Source organism: Naegleria gruberi, assembly GCF_000004985.1.
Source record: "Naegleria gruberi genomic scaffold NAEGRscaffold_63, whole genome shotgun sequence".
Classification (NCBI taxonomy): Eukaryota; Heterolobosea; class Eutetramitea; order Acrasida; family Naegleriidae; genus Naegleria; species Naegleria gruberi.
Genome location: NW_003163264.1, coordinates 53,941 through 66,590, shown reverse-complemented (window position 1 = coordinate 66,590; position 12,650 = coordinate 53,941). Strand labels below are relative to the sequence as shown.

General features: G+C 33.2%; 6 protein-coding genes and 2 non-coding genes across 8 annotated transcripts; 5 read left to right on the top strand and 3 right to left on the bottom strand.

The window, feature by feature from the left end:
* Positions 1 to 4,014, top strand: NAEGRDRAFT_59498 (uncharacterized protein; the record flags this gene model as incomplete). Its single annotated transcript, XM_002671191.1, has 2 exons — positions 1 to 1,521; positions 3,239 to 4,014. Exons 1-2 carry the CDS (start codon positions 102 to 104, stop codon positions 4,012 to 4,014), a joined length of 2,196 nt encoding a protein of 731 aa, XP_002671237.1. The 5' UTR covers positions 1 to 101.
* Positions 4,015 to 4,362: 348 nt separating this feature from the next.
* On the bottom strand, positions 4,363 to 4,824 carry NAEGRDRAFT_73715 (uncharacterized protein; the record flags this gene model as incomplete). Its single annotated transcript, XM_002671122.1, has 1 exon — positions 4,363 to 4,824. One exon carries the CDS (start codon positions 4,822 to 4,824, stop codon positions 4,363 to 4,365), a length of 462 nt encoding a protein of 153 aa, XP_002671168.1.
* Positions 4,825 to 5,253: 429 nt separating this feature from the next.
* On the bottom strand, positions 5,254 to 5,316 carry NAEGRDRAFT_t654. The gene has a single exon. It is a non-coding gene; the product is annotated as a tRNA-OTHER (tRNA).
* A 202-nt stretch (positions 5,317 to 5,518) lies between these two features.
* NAEGRDRAFT_73714 (uncharacterized protein) lies at positions 5,519 to 6,253 on the bottom strand (the record flags this gene model as incomplete). The annotated part of the gene is made up of 1 exon (XM_002671121.1): positions 5,519 to 6,253. The coding sequence occupies one exon, from the start codon at positions 6,251 to 6,253 to the stop codon at positions 5,519 to 5,521; it is 735 nt and encodes a 244-aa protein (XP_002671167.1).
* Positions 6,254 to 6,700: 447 nt separating this feature from the next.
* Positions 6,701 to 6,771, top strand: NAEGRDRAFT_t662. Its single transcript has one exon. It is a non-coding gene; the product is annotated as a tRNA-Trp (tRNA).
* Positions 6,772 to 6,897: 126 nt separating this feature from the next.
* NAEGRDRAFT_81593 (ras family small GTPase) lies at positions 6,898 to 8,000 on the top strand (the record flags this gene model as incomplete). Its single annotated transcript, XM_002671190.1, has 3 exons — positions 6,898 to 7,294; positions 7,346 to 7,497; positions 7,545 to 8,000. 3 exons carry the CDS (start codon positions 6,898 to 6,900, stop codon positions 7,998 to 8,000), a joined length of 1,005 nt encoding a protein of 334 aa, XP_002671236.1.
* Positions 8,001 to 8,273: 273 nt separating this feature from the next.
* Positions 8,274 to 8,970, top strand: NAEGRDRAFT_59497 (uncharacterized protein). Its single transcript, XM_002671189.1, has one exon. It carries the CDS (start codon positions 8,331 to 8,333, stop codon positions 8,853 to 8,855), a length of 525 nt encoding a protein of 174 aa, XP_002671235.1. The 5' UTR covers positions 8,274 to 8,330; the 3' UTR covers positions 8,856 to 8,970.
* Positions 8,971 to 9,728: 758 nt separating this feature from the next.
* NAEGRDRAFT_53004 (uncharacterized protein) lies at positions 9,729 to 10,820 on the top strand (the record flags this gene model as incomplete). The annotated part of the gene is made up of 1 exon (XM_002671188.1): positions 9,729 to 10,820. The coding sequence occupies one exon, from the start codon at positions 9,729 to 9,731 to the stop codon at positions 10,818 to 10,820; it is 1,092 nt and encodes a 363-aa protein (XP_002671234.1).
* Positions 10,821 to 12,650: the final 1,830 nt, after the last annotated feature.

Sequence of the window (12,650 nt, the reverse complement as noted above, 5' to 3'; positions counted from 1 at the left end):
TCCACACAGGGTGATCACAACAATCAAGTGAATAATAATCCAAAATCCATTTGCAAAATATTTTCAATAACAATTGTTAACAATTAACACAATTTTTTACAATGCCAGTTCCTCCTCCGCCAGTTGGTGTCTCTCCACCTCCTCCACCAACCTCAACAGTTCAAGTAAAAGCTCCATCTGCAGGTAGAGCCAATCTTTTAAGTGATATTAACAAGGGAGCCAGATTGAAGAAAGTCCCAGAAAGTGAAAAGAAAATTCGTGATGGTGCCTTGTTAGATGCTCCAAAAGGAGGTGGTGGTGGTGGTTCTGGAGGTGGTGGTGGTGGATCAGCACGTCCTCCTACTTCAGGTGGTGGTGGATCATCATATGGTGGTGGTAGTAGTGGTGGTGGTGGTATGGGAGGTGGAGGTGGTTTCGTCCCAACTGGTAATCCAATGTTGGACGAAATGATGAAGAAGAGACAAATGAAAGCAGGAGGAGGCGGAGGCAGCAGTACTCCACAATCCTCTCCATCTTCTCAATCACCTCCTCCAAAACCATCCTTTGGTGGTAGCAGCACCAGTAGTGGTGGAGGTTTCGGTTCGAAACCACAACCACCAGTTGTACCTTCCTCTCGTCCACAACCACCAAGTGTTCCACAACCTCGTGGTGGTTTCGGTGGTGGTGGTGGCAGTACAGCTCCTCCAATTCCATCCAGAAGAGATCAACAAGAAGAATCTCCACAACCACCTCCATCACTTCCATCTTTCGGTAGTAAACCAAGTGTTCCACCTCCAAAGGGAAATGCTCCACCAATTCCATCTAGAGGAATGAATAATAATTCATCACCACCATCTATGGATACACCTCCTCCTTCATCTACATCATCATATTCATCATCCACATCTTCAGGATTTAATAGTAACAGTAGTAGAGGAAATGCTCCACCAATTCCATCATCTCGTGGTGTTCCTCCACCAATTCCAGGAAAACCACAGAGTACATCTCCTCCATCTGTTGATAATTCACCACCACCTGTTAGAAGTCAACCATCATTTGGATCAAGTTATACTCCTCCTCCACAAGTTGGTTCTAGACCTGCAATTACAGCAAAACCACTTGTGCAACCACCACCTGGATTGGATGTTCCAATGGTTTCACCATCTTCACAACCAAACGTTCCAACTAAACCAAGTCCAAGAACATTTGGAAATTCAACAACTACTACTAGCTCATCACCTTATGGTGGAAGCAGTGTTGGAAAATCAACACCTCCTCCTTCTATTCCAACTAAACCAAGTATGAATACTCCTCCACCTCCAAATAAGCCATCAAGAACCTACAGTCAGGAAGATGAAGCTGATGAAGCCATTGAAAGAGCAACAAATACTGGAAATTCAATTGCAAGTAGAATGGGTTACAATTCTGTAAATCAAGTTCCTGATAATCAATTTAAGAGTGTGGAATCTAGTAGAATTCAATCTGCTAATAAGGTTTCAGTTCCATCAACATCTTCAAATGGTGGTGGTGGTGGTGCCATTGGTGAGCTTGAGAGAGTTGGTGCTCTTTTTGAGAAGGGACTCATTGATAAGGATGAATACCAATTATTGAAGAAGAATATTCTTGCCAAGTTTAATTAATTTTCAATGCTAGATATCTCTAACATTTAAAAACATTGTACATTTAATAAAAGAATTGATCAGAACATGATCAATTAATACTCGTTTTAACTTTAATTAGGAAAATCTTGGTCCAATCTACTCTTCCCATATTATCGTTAATGCATAGATGCACAATAGCTTGTGTTTTGAGCTGTTTATAAAACCATGTCGCGTTCTTAGTGACCATTTTTACCAGGTTCACACCTAAACCGAAGAGAATTCCTTAACACAAATCAAAAACAACCTAAAGTCAACTGCCAACATGATAACAAGCCAAGAACATGTTTATCTATGCAACAACAATACAGCTTTGCATTTATTCTTGGATAAAGCATGTGAGTGCATGAACGTGTGCGAGTTGATTGTATGGACTTCGATAGTACACTTTTCTATTGTAATTTCGTCATTGAAATTCTGTTGAGGAGACGGAATTGACTTGCTGTCAGAAAAATAAATTAAAAAAATGGCCAAATTCACGATTTTTGTTTTTTTTATGCTTGCTTTATTGGCTTTCACACACTGTGAAGAATTATTGATTAACACTGGTAATTTGCCAAATGACGCTGTTATTTATACTGCAGGCGATAAACCTATCACTATTGTCATACCAAACAACAAAGCAACAAATCTTTTTAATATTGGTTTTGATTCGTCGAGAAGATGGATTAATAGTAAAGTTGGTATGACAGATTATAGGTACAAAATTACTTTCTTATCAAAACCTCTCTATTACTTGGGCACATAACAAGAATGTGAAAATTTTGGTGCAACATTTCGTTTCAATTACAGAATACAAGCTTCTTACTGCGCAGGAGCGGGTTTTCCTGGTATTAACATTGCGTTGGATACACCTTCTGTTAATTGTACCAACTCTATAGTATTTTCACATTCTGGCTCTGGTATATTTTCTAGAACTAAAATACCAAATGAGTATTATCCAATGATCTTACGTATAGAACCAATTTCTCGTAATTTTACTACGGAAGTGGCAACAGTATGTAAAGATAAATCGTTCGTTGATTGTTCATTCTGTGTCCATGTGTCAGTACCAAAGGTGTTGAATTTTATGAGAGTTACTTTTATACGACAAAAAGGGTGAAGCTCAACTGTACAATATACTAGCACTTATAGATTTTTGTCATTTGGATCAACAATTGAACACAACTTTATGTTGTTAATTATTTATTTGTTTTATATTTACAATAAATGTTTAATTACATTAGCATTTAAATATTTCTATCCCACCAACACATTCTCAATGTGGTTCCTATGATGGAAAACCTCATGGTAAGGAACTGGTGTTTATTACTACCGTTGTTACAACCCAATGCCTATAAATGGTGTTTTGATGGGATGGTTGTGGGTTAGATAATTAAATAAATTGTAAAGTAAATGTTTAAACTCTTTGTAATAGACAACCAAGTTAGTTTACAAATTTTTTGTAATAATCGAATGTGAAACATCCAGAGGAAGGACTGTCACTTCAACTCCTGGTTCTATTTTGGACCTACTCATTTTGAGAATCGTTATCTTATTGAAAAAAATGTGCAAGGTGATTCTTCTGATATTCGTCTTGATTGTTTCTGTTGTACTTTCAGAACAATCATCTGGTTCATTTATTGGATTGGGTGATCGTTTGCAACACACCTTCTTCAGTAAGAGTCCTATTCCATTGAATTTGACAACTGCCATGTACACATCCAAGTGGTCTAAACCAATCGAAACTGATAACGGTGCATGCGTCCCTGGTCTCGGCTATGGCTTTATCAATGATCGAGTTGTTGTCTATTACACCAAAGCAGGTCAATTATCTGGTTTTGGAGCAAGAATTCATGAAAACACTCAAGAATTGTACTGGCACAAAGTTGGACACCAAGAATATCAAATTGAAATTGCAACTCGTGATCCCTCCTTTGCATGTTCTGGAGCTTTTGATCATTCTGGAGGTTTAATTGGTGATCGTTTGATTTTAGCACCAAATAGTCAAAGACCTGTTGAGATTCCACTCACAGAAACACAAGCTCAACAAAAATCCTATACGAAAGGATCTTGTCTAACGGGGATGGGAAGGCATTATGGGCTCAATTTACTGAATCATCCGACAATGACAAAGAGTAGTTTGACTCTCTTGCCAGTTGTTCCAATGTATGGTAATGATGGTTTTGTCTCTGCTATTTTATTCTTTACTCATCATTTCCAAAAGTGTTGGCCACTTGGTCAATGGGAAGGACCTTTCGTCCCAGCTCTCTTTTGTAAAAACTTTTGTTCAGAGGAATGCATGAAAAACGAAAGTGCACTTTCCATCTTCTCAACCATGCATTTCCTATTCCATGATTCAAAATCACCACTCAATAAGTGTAGTCAAAGATGTTAACCCCTTAATAAAAGTATTCAATCTTGGCACTAACTTTCAAATTCTTTAAAAACATTGGATATTTTATGTCTAATTTATTTGAAATATCCAGAATTTAAAATTTTATTGACAATTAGACAATTATCCCATTTATCACCGATGAAATAAGTTCCATGAAGTGGTTTGTGTGGATTGGAAATTTTTATTCAGTACTAGTCTCAACTCATTGTTAAATTCAAACACACAAATTTGGGCTAGTTACTTAGGAAAGTTACAAAACTCTCCATGTTAAAAATTCAAATTTCGAAATCAAAAAGACTAAATATTTGTGGAAAGATTTCATTTATAGGGAGAAGATTAAAAATCACTTCAATTTGATTTAAATGTCAAATAGAATATTCTTATTGCTTCACATCTCCAAAATTCGTCCAATAATTCTGTAGGTACTCTTTCAACTTCAAATGTTTCTTGAATATGAGGCCAGAAGGAGAAATCTTTTTGACTTCTCAATTCATGAGCTAGAATAATATTCTTTGATCTTGCCAACTGTTCATGTAATGCTTTTGAGAGTGGCATCCACATATCTTTTGATTCATAAATACAATCACATCCAATTACAAAATCATATTCAGTATTTTCCACAATTTCATTTGGTTCACCCCATAAATACTCAAAACATTTAAATTGATTTGCTAAAATTGGAGCTTTTTCATCAATATCATTATCTTCTTGTTCCTGTTCAACAATCTTACAATTTAAATCGATATTCTTTTCAATGAGTGGAATTAATACTTGACGATCAGTAAAGTGAACAGTTGCTCCTTTGATCATTAATAAAATTCCAATAAATCCAGTTCCCGATCCCAAGTCTTTTGATTTTTAATTATTCTTAAACAAATCAGATATTATTTACCTAAAATTGTTTTTCCTTTAAAAAAGCCTTTCGGAAATACTTTTTCATTTTCCAAATATTTAGACAATACCCTTTTTGTATTTTCAAATAATTGATCAAAATATAGTTATATTGGAAAAGGTCAATTTTACATTGATCATCATTTACATACAATGCACAATCCCATACAATGGCTCCGAATTCTTTATTTACAATGTCCAAATCTTGTTCAATTTGCATAATCCTGCCATCATTCAATTCCCACTTTCTGATCATTTTTTTTAATTTTAATTCCGAAAGTTCCTATTTGCAAGACTGAAAAGCCGAGTTGTTCCATTAAAAGTTAAGTGAGTAAAATTAAAATAACAGGGGGCGAGGGGGAATCGAACCCCCGGCCACAGCTTTGGATGTTACCATTACACCACCGCCCCTGTTGAACTTATTCATTTATTCACAATATCATATTTAATGCAGTGCACAAGTGGACATTTTTTAGAAGCAGTTAAATAATATCAAGTATTAAGGTCTGTTAAGATCATTCTCTGGTTTGATTTTCTTCTGGTTACTCTGAACTATCTTGTTGAGAAACAACTCCTAGCATTATCTAAGCTTCTATCAGAGGATTGTTAAGTGTTATTTGTAAATGATTAGTTGATTTTTATCTTTATCACAAACGAACATTTCTCCATTCTGTTCATTAATTACAATCTCATAGAGTCCAGATACTTTGATTTCCTTCACAAGATTGAGTTCTCTATCGAATATGAATATTTTGCCCCCATTATCGGTCAAATAAATTAGTTTCGTCTTTCTTTCATACCAAACACCAAAACATCTATTAATTCTCACTGGTCCATTTTCATTCGAATAGCTTTTAATCTTTTCCCAACAAGAAGAATTTTCATTAAATTTGAGAATGTGCCACTGATTACTTCCACAAACAATCATTTCCTCTTCTGGTGTGAAAACCATATCCACCATTTCATCTTCCAATCCAACAGTAATCTCTGTTTTTTCTAAGCCTGATTTCAAATCGAATACAAATATTTTTGAATCATAATCAATGACATAAAGTTCAGTTTTAAAACATCTGACAGCCCAAGCAAATTTAATTGGAACTTTAAAAATTGGTTCACCAAAACTCTTTTCACTCAATATTCTATTGAAATCATATTTTACAAAATAATTATTCCAGGTGGAGAGTATCAAGTTCCACTGTCCTGAATTTTCCCTTTCAAAATCAATTCCATAAATTCCTTCACTAAAATGAATTGTTTCTTGAATTGGTTGATGAGTGATCAAATCATAGATTTCTAAAGAGTCATGAGAACCAGTAACTAAATAATTAAATTCCCTACAAATTGCCATATTAAAAGAACTATTAGAAATTGCATCAATTTGTATGAGAACATATGGGAACTATTAGAAATTGCATCAATTTGTATGGGAAAATTCCACAAGAGAAGGTGATTTAAATTTTTCTTTCAATTTTGTAAATAAATTCGGAGAGATTGGATGAAGATCAATCATAGTGAGTGTTGTTGCTGGTTCTTCCATTTTTTTTAAGTAAACTTGGATATAATAGATCCACCACAATATTTCATCCCACCAAACGACAACAACAGTATGGCTCATCATTACAAAAATTTTGGCTGGAAAATAAGCACAGCGCCCCCTCAAGTCGTTTAATAAGAAAGTGGCAGAAAAATATTGTAGTGCAAGAGTTTGAAACAAATCTCAAAAAGCAAGTGAAATGTAAAATAGACGTTATTTTAAGATATTGTGAATGATGGAAAATAATAAATTATTTCAACAGGGGCGGTGGTGTAATGGTAACATCGCAGCCTCCAAAGCTGTGGCCGGGGGTTCGATTCCCCCTCGCCCCCTGTTATTTTAATTTTATTAATAATTATCTACCCAAATCATTATTTTCAATTTTCAAACATTATTCCAATACACCTCACTTCCCCAACCAACTCAAAAAACTATTTTTTTTGAAAATTTGAAAAAAAATGCAAAACTGCTCAACTCAATTTTTATCACTTCCCTCTGAAATTCTTCAACATATTTTAGAATTCGGAACGAATCTTTTGTCCATTCAGCAACGATCACAAGAAATTAAAATACATATTAAATTTATTCTCAATTTTCAATCATTAAATAGGAAAATTTCTTCCATGCCAGAGATGACTATTTATTTCGACAAATTTTGGTGGAAAGTATGGGAAACTTGTATTGGATATAATCCACTATTGGAAAATGAATTTAGCTTATTGAAAGATGAAATTGTAAAGGGAGAATTGAAGAGAAAAGTATTGATTGCTATTTTCATCAAATTCAATATTTGCAAACAACCTTGGAATAAAGTTGAAGAAACAAAGATAGTAATGATTGGAGCAGGAGGAGTAGGTTAGTATTAATAATATTTGAAATTAATACTCATCTCTACATTGGGAACAGGTAAATCTTCCATTACAATCAATTGCTTCCATGGACATTTTATAGAATTCTACGATCCAACTACAGATGAACCATATAGAAAACTATTACAAGTTGATAATTTACCTGTCATGATAGATGTGATAGATCCTGCTGGCATTGAAGATTATTCTGTACGTGTTTTAAATTCTAAATGTGTTTATTAATATTACTTATTAAGGCAATGACAGATTATTACATGAGATCAGGAGATACGTTTATTAATGTTTGTGATGTTGTGGATGAAAAGACAGTGGAACAATCAGAAAGGGTGGTGGAACAAGTAATTAAATTGAAGTGTAGGGAAATTAATTATTTTCCAGTTATATTTGCATTAAATAAGGTTGATTTATTGAACGATTCGAATAGAGAGCAAGTGATTGAGAAATATACAAATTTGATTAATTCGATTATTGAAAGAAATCAATTGAAAAATACTGCAATTTTTACATCCAGTGCCAAAACAGGAGAAAATACTAAATTGCTATTTGAAGAATGTGTAAGACGAAATAGATATGGATCTAATGATAATCTAACTCTCTTAAAAGAGATTGTAAAATATGACTCTAAATTTATTGAAATTTCTAAAAAGCAAATGAAGAAAAGAATGAAACAATCCAAAAATTGTTTATTATAGCATTGTATAATTTCCATGTATTTGTAATTCAATTGTAATGAAATGTAAGTATGCATTTCGAAATGAATTGTTTAAATTCTAGTCAACCTTAGCATATCAACTTCCCAGAATGGACAAATCCATGATTTTCCCATTAGTAATCAAGTCAAGGGTGGACTCCAACTTTAGCCGATTCCAATAATTATCCCTTTCCAAAATCCAATGGAAAAACCAACAACCATTCAATCAACACACATGGATAAATGTTAAACATGCGGAGGTTAAAACAGTTTAAATATTGACAGCATTCAGTCTGCTCACTTTACAACAATTAAAAAACAAGTTTAAAAAATGTTGGTAAATTATGAAGAAGAATTCTTGCCAAAGAATGGTGGTTTGGCTTTCAAGAAATTAGCTCGTGATTTGTTCAGTTACAAGATTACTGACAAGATTAAAGAATTGCAAAAGGTCAATCCAAACATGATCCTTCTTATTGATTGGGAATCAATTCTATCTCTTCCAGAAGATCTCAAATGGAAAGCCAGAAGAGAAGAATTGAGTGCCAAAGAGAATGTCATTCTCTATTTGAAATTCTCTAGAAGAATTACCTATTTGTGTGAAGATTTACCAGTTCAATTCTGTAAAGATCCAGATTGTAAGGAAGCTTTTATGGAATTGAAAAAGATGATTCTCCACATTAAACATGATCCATCATCTACTCAAAGCAATGGTTGTAATTTGAATGAATATGCTGTTAAAGGTGATGAATTACATGTTACAATTGTTGGTAATTTACCAGAGTTGATGAGAGAGGCCAATGATGGTTCTCAACCAGATGCTGCTCAAGATATTAAAGTATTGACTAATTGTTTCTAATTGATTCAATTAGATGCTGAAAATGATTCAATATGTATGAATCAACAACCAATCAATGAATCAATCATAATAATAATGGATTAAATATGTATTTGAATAAAAACTTCGTTGAGTCAATTCTTTGAGGAATGGACATTTTGAAATCTTTAACCACAAAAAGAAAAAGCCATTATGATACCTGAACAGTTTGAACATTGTTCCTATGATGATAAAAATCGGAATTGATGAAAGCTAATTAAGTTTGCTCTCTTTCTCTTGAGGAGAAAGATGGAGGTGGTGAAATTAGAGACATACCAACGAAAGGGAATTATGTTCCTTTACTGGCAATTTGTAATTTCTACCAAATTCATCATTTGCCTCAATAAGTGTGTAGTAAGATATAGAGTTCCAAGTTCAATTAGATGAAAAGTAACACCTTCCAATTAAGCATGTTATCTTCAATGACCATTCATCCTTTTTTACAAAGGGAACTGTAATACATCAACACTACAGCAAAGAGTTAGTACAGTCTTAAAACAGCCATGATAAACATTTAAAAAGCTCAACTGGGCCTGCAATGATATTTTTCATTGAAGAAAAAAACATGTCCTTCTCAAGAGGTATCATCACTAACAAGTTAGTTTCAGCTACAACTTTTACTGCATGCATGGCCTTTCTCATGGCTATGACCATCATGTTGTCATTAGTAACAACAGCCAAACTTATTAACTCGACTACTTTTCATCGAACTATGTTGAAGCCGATCAAAAGTTTAAACAAGTTTGTCAAGCAACAAGTGGTTACAAGTATTCAGAGTATGAGCTTCCTTCCATTCTTGGTCTTAATAATGAAAAATTGTACATGTCTGCATGCTTCCATGAAGAACGTGCCAACATGTTGAAGAATAAGGCTGAATCCAATGTTTTCCTAACATTCTCTGGTGTCCATGGACAAGAGGGATTTGTTGGTAGTCCAATTCAAATTGCCATGATTAAGAACGACACCAAGTATCAATTCAATCTTCCTGATAACACCTATCCTGTTCACATTCACATGTTAAATCCATACGGAGCCAGTTATGCAACAAAGGAAAATGAAAACAATGTCGACATGTTGAAGAATCTGAATGAACATTACATTGATGCACCTGGTTGGGAAATTTCAAAGAACGTTTTATTGGAACAATTCATTGATGGTATGAATATTTCACATCTTCACTTGGACACAGTTCAAGCACAAGCAGTCAACTACTTTTACACTCTATTGGCAAAGGTCGGTCTTCCAGCATTCACACAATCATCAGTCATTGGACAAATTCACAGACAAATTGGAATTGCCTACGCAGGAACCACTGAAGAATGGACTGCCAAGCAAGTCAAAATCATTTTGAATCAACTCTTGAAGGGTTACTCCTCCGAATATACCAAGAGTAGAAAGGTTTTATATATTGACTTGCACAGTGCTGTTGGCGAGTATGGAAATGTGTATGCCATGTTCGATCCTGAATGGATCCCCTTCGCTAAGCAATACCTCCTCAAGAATGAATACATTCACGACAATTTATTTCCATTCCCAAGTGGTAAATACTTTGGTCATTTCATTAAGGATCATGCCTTAATGAGTGGAAGTGAGGCCAATTTAACCATCGTTCCAACTGCATGGGAAATTGGAACATTTCCACAAGATGCCTATCAAAATTACTTTTTAATGCAATTGAATTGTAGATTTTATCAAAATTTACCAGATAGAAGTGCACAATTTTGTCCATTTGTTAATTCAAAAGTTGGTGAATATTTCTATCCTCAAGATGACAGTTGGAAAACTTGGGCATTTGGAAATTTGACAGTTGCAATGAGAAGTTCAATGAATGGAATGAATCAATGGGTTTTAGATGAAAAGTGGAGAATTGCAAGTTTGGCAAATTGTAATATTATGCAATCATTGATGGTTATTGTAATGATTATTTGTTTGATTGTTTTATTGTAAACTTTATAAATAATTCTTGAAAATGGATCTTTTTGGGAGAGTAACAATCAATAATGTTGGATTTGAAAGTCAACTGTCTAAAAAAATCAAAAAAATGTCAAAACATCAAAAAGTACAATTAAATGTTGAACATTATGATAGATTAGTTGTTAAATTAAAACATGGTTCAAATATTATTCCGATGGATGAAAATGGACTCAGTGATCCTGTAAGTTTTTTACAAAATATTTAAATTATTTAACTATTTAAATGTAGTATGTAATTATTAGTTATGGAGGAATATCTTTAATGTCGAGCATTAAATTTAAAAATCTAAATCCGAAATATGATGAAACTTTCATGTGGATACTTGATGCACAATTAAATAATCATTACAATAATACTATTAATACTTTACAAAAACAATTATTACCTTGTGCGTATAATATTGGTCATTTGGGAGATGAATTTAATTTACAAGTGAAAAAATCACATTACAAAATGCCAAATAATTTAGCAAAATTACAAAATATTACAATTTCAACACCAAATAATGAAAATATTCATTGTATTAATAAGGATAAATTGGATTTTATTGAAATTCAAGTTTGGGATAAAGATTTTTTCAAAGATGATTTTTGTGGAAATTGTAAACTTTCAATTATTGATGTTTTAAATTCTGATAATGGAAAATTTAATCTAAAATTGGAAAATGTACAACATGGAGAATTAAATTTAGTGGTTCAAATGAAATTTTCAACACTTTGTGATTATCCAAATGAAGAATTAGTTGAAGCTTTTCATTCACAAGATGAAAAGAATTCTAAAATTAATAACATTCATATGAATAATAATAACAATACTACATTTCAAAACATTGATGGATTAGAAAGTGTTCATTCAACTGTAATTTCTAAAACTAATTTTCAAAAAAGTGAAAGAATTAAATATATTGGAAATTTGTTTTATCCAATTGGATGGAGATTAGAAAAAATAGATGAGATGAGAGTGTTGTGTCGATCACCAACTGAAATTTATGATCCAGAACATCGATTAGATTGTTTAAAGATTGAGTTGGAAGTTGGGTTGGCTGATCAGAGAGAAGTTTATGTGAATAGTATGAGCAAGTATAAGAATTTCACTGATATTCCATTAGAAAGTTCTACAAAATTGGGATATTACTATTATACATTCCTATTTCAATATGTTGAATCTGGAAATACTCTATTTCAATATGTTTGTGTTGTGGATATTGGTAGTTCGAGTGCAATTGTTGTAAGATATATTTCAAATTGTGCATTGAAGAATCAATCCATAGCTCATCAAATTGTAACCAATTCAGAGTTTGTGCAAGGATTTGAAATGTTAAATGTTCTCTACAGTGATCTATTTGAATATTTGTGGTTAAGAGTTCCATTTGGATGGCAAGAAAATAAGACAAGTGATTCCATTGTTTTTACAAGTCCATTAGAATTCAAATCAAGTACATCGACCGACCCAAATGATGTTCACATTGACCGATTTGAGATATCTCAATTATTGTCACCTGAAAATACCCCGAGCGAAATGTCTGAACACGATGTTGCCCAGTATGTTAAAAGTCTGATTATGGATCAGAATGTTGAGATTATTAGCGATTTGAGATCATTCGATTTACAAAATAATACACTATCAACAAGTACTAGCAACAGTAATCAAGAAGATACTGACGAAACAATTCCAGAAGTTGTTGCAATCAAGAAGGATACAAAAACCATTCACGTAAATTGGCTACAGGTTGCACATTCCGTCTCTTTGGAGAGTGTAATGTATGAATTAGTTGTTATAATTCATAGAGTTGATGATCAGAGA

What these genes read in the sequence shown, in the direction of transcription:
- NAEGRDRAFT_59497 (XM_002671189.1), top strand. Translation starts at nt 8,331, where the DNA reads ATGTTGGTAAATTATGAAGAAGAATTCTTGCCAAAGAATGGTGGTTTG.